The sequence below is a fragment of the Manis javanica genome, chromosome 2 (genome assembly GCF_040802235.1).
Source record: "Manis javanica isolate MJ-LG chromosome 2, MJ_LKY, whole genome shotgun sequence".
Lineage (NCBI taxonomy): Eukaryota > Metazoa > Chordata > Mammalia > Pholidota > Manidae > Manis > Manis javanica.
Genome location: NC_133157.1, coordinates 225870524 through 225878624, shown reverse-complemented (window position 1 = coordinate 225878624; position 8101 = coordinate 225870524). Strand labels below are relative to the sequence as shown.

At 57.3% G+C, this 8101-nt stretch overlaps 1 protein-coding gene across 1 annotated transcript in view; it reads right to left on the bottom strand.

The window, feature by feature from the left end:
• Positions 1-6505: 6505 nt before the first annotated feature.
• Positions 6506-8101, bottom strand: part of COL22A1 (collagen type XXII alpha 1 chain) — a 236818-nt gene continuing 235222 nt past the window's right edge. The window contains exon 64 of the mRNA XM_073230303.1: positions 6506-7662. Within this exon, the coding sequence (XP_073086404.1) occupies positions 7475-7662 (188 nt within the window). The 3' untranslated portion in view covers positions 6506-7474. The remainder of the gene's footprint in view (positions 7663-8101) is intronic.

The window sequence follows — 8101 nt, the reverse complement described above, 5'->3', positions numbered from 1 at the left end:
GTTTCCAAGAGGATCAGTGCGCTCCGCACCCGCTCTGCTCACGAACCCCCGAGCCCACCGAGGAAGGAAACCCTTCCTTAGCGGACAGCCTGGGGAGGAGGGTGTCTGGTCCGGAGAAGAGAGGCTCAAGGGGCCCCACCTGACCGTGCCCCAGCGCTCCCGAGGGCTTCAAGTGCAGGAATATCCAAGCCAGGAAAGCGGCTCATCTGGAGGAGCCGGGAAGATGGGCGCTGAGCCCTGGCCCCACCAGGCACTGGCTTCCTGCTCTGGAAAGGCACCTGTGGCCCGAGTGGAGGGGACGGTGTGACAGTGTCCCTAGGTGCCGTGGGAGGGACGGGAGGTCCACCTCCCAGCACACGGCCATGCCGCTCGTGGGCAAGCACCCACGCGGACCACAGAGGCGCGCGCAGCCCGGCCCTGCACGGGAGTCCAGCCCAGAGAAGCGGAATGGATGGCTTCGCCCCCTCTCTGCATCTGGACTGGTGGGTCCGTTACAGCAGGGACAGGGTTCTGAGGTTCTTGGGCGCCACCAGTGCCGGGTGGGGAATGGGGTCACCGGGTGAGTGCTAACTGACCCATAGAGGGAAAAAAGGAAAGTGACTTCTCCCTGGCTTCTCTCCCCATTTTTATCTGTCTGAAAACCAATCCTCACCGCTGTAGGGACACAGCCCATTCTGGAAGGAAGAGCTGGTCATGGAACACGCCTGGCGAGAAGGTCGCCCCCGCGCCGGGGTCAGGGCGGCGCTGCTGACTGGGTCACAGCAGAAAGCTCGGCCGACGCCCCTCCCCTTAGCATTTGCATCCTCCTAGGCAGGCTGTTTCACCTCAGTGTGTGCGTCCTGGAAAGGTCCATGGTGGTCAAAAAGTCCTCACAGAGTGGCTAAAGGGACGGCAGAAGATGCCAGCAGAGTGCCGGGCTGCCGGGTCCCCAGGAGGTTGGTGGGCGAGTTCTCAGGCATGGAGGCTTGTCCGGACGTCCCGAGCCTGTGAGACGATTCTTCAGCTTTGAGCCTTCAGGATGGGCGCTCTGGAGGCAGTAGGGCGGAAGGCTGAGGTGGGCAGAGCAGAGGGTGGCTGGTGCCCACCAGGCAGGAAAGAAGCCAGACTGTGCAAGGCAGTGGTGTGGGAAGGAGGGCGCAGAAGGAGAGAGGCGGGGTTGCGGAAGGAGAAGGTACCTTCATCTCGCTTGCCAAATGTTCCTCATTTCCAGGGAGCCAGCACGCTGAGGAGATCACCGTGGCGCGAGGACAGGCACCCGTGGAGAGAGGCAGGCGCAGGAAGAGCCAGGCAGCCGGGTCTGCCGTGCGGCTGACGTGAGAACAGCCAGAGTGTGTGCCGACCCCGCCGGCACCAGCCAAGGCTCCCTGGCAAGATGAAGCCGAGTGGACCCTGAGAACAGGCTGGGGTTGCTGTCAGGGTAGGGCAGAGAATGGGGTGGGGGGCAGCAAGGGCGTCCTGCAGAGGGGATGCCCTTCACTGGGAACAGCAGGGCACATGGCTATTGTGAAGGCAGCAATCCTCAGAGCTTGGGGCCAGAAAGGCCGCAAGCCCAGACTGTGAATACCTGCCATGCCATCCAGGGAAGGCCAGATGGCCGCAGGCGTGGAAGGGCCTAGAAGAAGGGGCTGGGCATGCGCCACGACCTTGTAGCTGCCCAGTCCGGGCGTGGGCATGCTCAGAACATTCAGGACAAGGATCTGGGAACTGCTGCAAGACGGAGCTCGGAGGGCTAGAGGGGCACTGGGCGTCGGAGGGAACGGAGCTGCGCCCAGCCGCGGATGGGGAGGAAATCCCGTCTCTGTCCCTCAGCCCCAGAGGATGTTTGTATAAGGAAATTATACAAATGAATTACAGTCCTTGTCAGGGTCTTTGTGTTGGGTACTTGTGTGTGCCTTTAAGCATGGCATTATCTCTCTGTCTCCACTAGAATAAACTTTCTTAAAAGCAGAAGTAAGTAGGCCCAAACCCGGGGCCCTACTATTTTCTGCATGTGCAGAGCCCACAGCCTGACTCCTCTGGCTTCTCAGCAGGTCACCTGGTCTGCAGGCTGGGCGCCCCTGGCTTTGTCTGGTGACATCTGAGAACTGATGCGGCCCAGGCCTGTGGCAGCGTCGTTTTCTTGCCCAAATGGCCTGGTCCTGGCACTTGACTAGCACACTCCAACAGGGCAGGGCCTAGGGGGACAGAATTTAAAGGCAACACAATACTCAATAATTGGGATAGAAAATTTTAACTCAACATTTAAGAAACATCAGAATCAATGCAAAAAACCAATCCATGAGTGAAATAGCAAAGTTTAGGCTCCAGTTCTTCCTTCTGCCTCAGCACCTATAATGGCCAGGACTTTATTATTGATCTTGTCTTGACTTAAAATTTTATCATTCATATTATGTATCTCAAGCCTCAGCAAAACCCTAGGGGGCGGTGATCACCCATCCCCATTGACAGGCACAGAAAAGGCACACAGCTCCCCCTGGCCGCTGGCCCTCGGCAGGAGGCCGGTGCGGCTGGCTCCCTGTGCACCCTCTTCCCCACGGTGTTCGCGGAGGGAGTCCGGAGCCCGCTGGGGGACGAGGCCGGGCCTGCTTTCAGCTGCAGGGGTTGTTCTCCACTGTAGTGTGAGACAGAAAGATGTACTAACACAGTCAGCTGTGAGATCTTTGCTATCACTACGTACGAGGCAGCCAGCTAAAAGTAAGGTAAAACTCAGGGCGCTAAGTTAAGGAAAAGGGTCAAGGTGATTCTTGGATGTGGTGACACGTGAAGCACCTTGATCATAACGATCTGCGGGCTGAGGCTGCTGCTGGCGAGGCCCTTCCTCGTTCTGAACATCAGGTGCATCAACCACGCAACGGTGTCTGAACACCTGGCAGCACAGACATGTTTGGACTGGGAGATTCATTTCCATGTCTCCATGCCCTCTCAGGAGCCCACAGCTACACAGGGGTCTCAGCAGGCCGGCCCAGTCAGCCCTCTGCTCTGGCTTCCCTCCATGGGTCCTGGCGGTCACCCTCGGTCTCCCATTGCCCCAGGCTACCAAGTCAGTGAAAACACCACGAGGCTCAGCCCCACGCAGGTCCCGGGGTGAGGCCAGCCTGCCTCACCTGTCAGCGGGGACGGGAGCTAGCCGGAGCCCTCCTACCCTGGGAGCTTGGCATGGGCTGGATCCCGTCCTCCCCACCTTTAGGAGAGTCCTCAGGCCACGACTCCTGATTTCATTCTAGAAGCCCCTGCCCTTGAACCCTGCCGTAGATGGAATGTTTGGGTCCTGCTCCCTACAGATTCACACGGTAGAGCCCTAATGTGATGGGTGAGGAGGTGGGGCCTTTGGGAGGTGCTCAGGTCATGAGGGTGGGGACCCATCTTGGGTTTGTGCTCTTATGAAGAGACCCCACTGGGCTCCCTCGCTCCCTGCGCTGTGCGGGGACACAGTGAGCAGTGTCGCCCCAGGAAGGGAGCCCCCACTTGGCTTCGCAGGGCCCTTATCTCGGGCTTCCAGAGCGGCGAGGGAGGAATTCTACCCCCGTCTGTGGTCTTCTACTCCAGCAGCCCCAACACACTAAGATGAGCCCATTGGGTGGGCCCTGGTGCTCCCCGCACCCGGAGTGAGGAGACAGCACACAAACTGAGCCTGTGTGGCTTCTGCCCAGCGTCTAGGCCACCATTCGCCGTGTAGGTGAGTCACAGAAGTCATCTCTGTCCTGTCCACACCCTTCCCTGTCCAACCCTGACTTGGGAGGTTCATGTGACACAGTCACAGTCCGAGGGCCTCATTCTGCCCAGTGTTGCTCTTGGTAACCTGTTTGATACCTGCGTCCTGTTCTCATTGTCCTCCCAGGAACAAACCCCAAACTGTGACCCCTGAAGGCTGGCACCGTTTCCCTTGCTGCCCCCTCAGCCTTTCAGGTGGGGTGCGGGTCCTCAGGGTGGGGCTCATGGTCCCTGGCGGCTCTGAGATGCTTCCCAGGCACCGTGGTCACAGCTGTCACCCTCTGTCTTCTCTCCTCGAGGGACCAGCTGCGGGGCCCGGCATTCTCTGCCCCAGGTGACACAGCACCAGCTCCTCACATGTCATGGTGTCTGGGGCACCACTGTGGGGCTCAGTGCCTCCAGAGGGGCCCTCAGAACCCCTCGCTGCAGCTGGAAAGGCAGGGGCTCCAGGGGAGCTGTGCGTCCTGACTCCATCGTGAGCCACCTGCATTCCCCAGGTGGACCCACGCTGACCAGGGGGTCCTCCACATTTTGCGGAAAAATTGGACAACTCGTTCCCTGAAAACGTGACTGTAGCACAGAGCTGGAGGGTCCCCAAAGTGGCTTCTCACAGAAGAGATTTGCTAGGTGACTGCGTGAAAGGGAAGCGTGGTCTCCAGCACACCCCAGGCCCACCCCACACCTCACCCAGGGTGGGAGGAGAAGCTGGGCACCACAGAGCCCATATTTTTATCAGGTCTTAACTGCTCACTGCTGTGTGACCTGGGGAGAGTCACTTCACCTCTCTGATCACTGTATTCTTACATACAAAGACAAGCTCACAGATTCCTGCCCCCCACAATGTCGTGAGACAAAGCGTGCAAGTCTTCAGGCACATGGTGGGCACAAAACCTGGCAGGTGAATTATTTTTGACTGACGTCTTGCATGACACTATAGACTTTCTCTTTCACAGCACTCAGGAGACTAAACTGTAGGGCTCTGTTCCATGTGTGTCTGTCTCCTGCCTAAGGGGGCCTGTATCCTCTTCCCCTTGCAGGCCCAGCTCCACGTCTGCTGAGCTTACACACGTGAGCGTCCACCAGGGAATGGACACTGGGCCCCCAGCCGCGACTGGGCCCCGTCCCCGTGTGCTCCCACCCGCTCGGACTGCTGGGTGATGGGGCCTGCCCTGAGGCACCGTTCCTCCCTGACTACAGGGGGCATCATCAGGGAGGCCGGGAGGGGAGGCTGGGCCAAACCACCGCAGCACCGAGGTCTCCATGGCAACAGCGGTCCTGCCGCACCCAGAGGATCTCGGCTAATCATGCAGCCAAAGGTCACGTTGTTGGGATGAGGTGTCTGCAAGGCCTCTCAGAGCAGGGGCGCATCCTTGTTTCCTTCCCTGTCTCCAGGGCCTCCGGGTTAGGAGGTGAAGACAACGCACAACTCGGGTTGGTGGTAGTGACCAGAAAGTGGCCCAGAAATGGTCTGTGTCTGGCGTTGCTCTGTGCAATGCACCTTTTCAGGTCTCAAAATCTAAGACAGAGACATGTTCTGTCCCTTCCCAAATGACCCTCCCAGCCAGTTCCACGGCTTTAAAGGGGTTTAATAGCTAATCTACAGCCACACACAGCACACCAGTTACCCTGACTTTACAAAATAGCCCCATAAAGGGAAACTGGAGATAGATGTTCCCACCTGGAAAGAAAAGAAAAAGGCAGAGAAACAAAATGATTGCTCTGGAACAGCCCCCCACAGCCCTCCCACACGAGCCAGAATGCACGCCCTCCCTTTAGTAGTTTAACGAGTGGCATCTCCTTTCCCCACAGGAGGGTTTTTGAATGCGCTTGTTCTGAGTCGGCGCTCCACAGGCAGCCAGGGGAGCACGGTGAGTGAGGGGACATAACAGTGGACGCAGGCACAGGTGACCCGGACCACACTGCAGGGTCGGGCTCCCGGGTGCCCCAGCACGGTTTCCAGGGGCTGGAGAGGCGGGCCATGTGTGTGACCCGAGGCAGATGGGCGCACCCCCCCAGACGCGGCTTCGCACCGACTGACGGGGGAGGGGGGGCCGAGAGCCCACCTGGCCCCTCACAGGAGTGCTGCAGGGATGTAGTGAACACACTACTGCTTGGCAAACATGGAAAGCAACTATTTGGTTTGAAAGGAAGCATTTCTCTATTGGAAATCACACTTCCTGAGCCTCATTTTACTGCATTTGTTTTAAAAAAAAATCAGAATTTAGACCAATCAGGGGTTCCCAGATGTGGGAATGTTGAACTTGGGGTTCTTTTTTTTTTAAATCTTGGGACTTTATGAAGATACTAGAGCCTAATACTTATTTTGGCAGCTAAGGATGTAAAGAAACAAATGTGGATTAGTGTCACCCCCCTGCCATGCTCTCTCTCTGCCCCTATAAGACACTTAAACCCTAAAAATTAGACCCCAGTCTCAGAACGAAGATCACCTCTGAGTGTGAGGTGCCGGATCTGCCTTTCTGCCCAGCTCGGCCCCCGGGCCCTGCCTGAGTCCTCTGAAAACAACCGTGTACTTGCCTCACTCCCTCTCCCCCGTGAGCCCGCGTGGACCTGCACGTCCAAGTGGCCCCCCCTCACGCGAGACCTGGAGCCGCCCTACGGTGGGCATGATGATGACCTGCCCCGAGATGGCTCGCTCCCGCTGCCGTGCCTGCCACCCGCGGGCTGACGTGCGGCTCTGTGCTCATCCCCCAGAGTACGATCCTCCCAGTCTGAGGGCATCGCGTGCAGGGAGGCCCTGGAGGTAAGAGAGGACTCGTCACACAGAAGCGAGGACAAGGAAACTCGGATTTATTGAGCACCTGCTCATGCCGGGCGTGTCGCATACACACATACACTCAGTGCGGTTCATTTCAGAGGCAGATGGAAGCACAGACTTCCCAGCTCTGGCCAGCGCTTTGGCCAATTGCCCACTACCAGGGAAACACAGGCGCGGTTGCTGGACCCCCTGATTTTACAATTAAAGTGATTGAAACAAACAGTGAGAAGCTTGAAGGAGTCCTGTCTGTGGCTTAGGAGCCAATTAACACGCAGGGGCTGTTTTCTCCACGCCAGCCTCCGGATCTGTGGCCCAGACACAGGACTCCAGGACGCCTCGCCAAGCACAGCGCCACCGCCTCCCCGCTACGAGCCTGGAGCACTGAGCTCCCTCGGGACGATTCTGGGCTCCCTGTGTGCACTTCCCATCAGGGGCCGAGAAGGTTCTTCATGGCTTCGAATTCTTTCTCTTCCCACTTTGCTTGTCTCTCCTGGGAAGTGGCAACTTTTGGATAATTTCTCCCTGGGTGATGTATGCGCATGGCCAAGAGTGGAATCCCCCTGCCTCATTTCCTTGGTGTCCTTTGAGGACAGCGGCAAATTTGGCAAGTGCCTGGTCAGTGTTTCATAGCACCAAGAGTTTCCTTAAGATATGTGGCTACACTTCGGATGGGGGCTGAAGAACGCAGGAACAACCTGCCACCCTTAGAGGTTTCCCACCCTTAGAGGGGGGAGAAAACACACACAGCATTATCATATGAAAGAATAATAAAAATAATTAATAATAATATTAATAATAATCTGACCAACCAGCAGCATCTGTTGGTTTTAATAATGTTGAGGTCACTTAAGAAAATAAGACAAAAACAAATGATAAAAGAAAGAAAAAGCCCACATGGCTGAGATATTTTAAGACCTCTGGCTTCCCACCAGGCTCTGAGTTCAAGTTCCGGGAATCTGTCGCTGTCTCTGGGCATTCCAGAACCCCCTAGGGGCCCTTCACATTCCCAGGTCGGGCAGCGAGGCTGGCGAAGTAGGCACACTGGGAGGGGTCACACTGGCCAGGGGTGCCCGGGGGTCCTGGGGGGCCAGGGTGTCCAGCTGGTCCTGTCTCCCCTCGAGGGCCGGGACTCCCAGGGAGCCCATCCTTAGCATAGCCAGGCTCCCCGGGTTGACCTGGCCCAAGGAGAAAAGGAAACAGAAGGCAGTTCAGGATCCTTCTGCAACAAATAAGCCCTGCTCACCCTGCTTCCACGCAGTATGAACAAGGACTCAAAACGTCCTCAGGAAATGCTCCGTGGCCTGGGAGCTCTGTCCTGGGCGATCGGGACGGTCCATGTGGACACCGGGCGGCAGGAAGCCCTGCATGTACAGAAGGAGTTGCCTCCGGTGTTTGGCTAGGGTGCCACTGGAGAGAAATAAACAAGGGCAGATGGAGGCCGGGTGGGGAACGTGTTCTCCACTAAGAGGCAGATGGGAAACCAGGGCTTCTGTCCGTGGGTGGTTCTAGGAGATGCATCTGGATTGGAAGTGAGGCATCAAGCCCTCATCGTTAACCAACAGTTCCAATTCGTGTGCCCTTCAAGATACCTGATGACACTCTATTACCCAATAT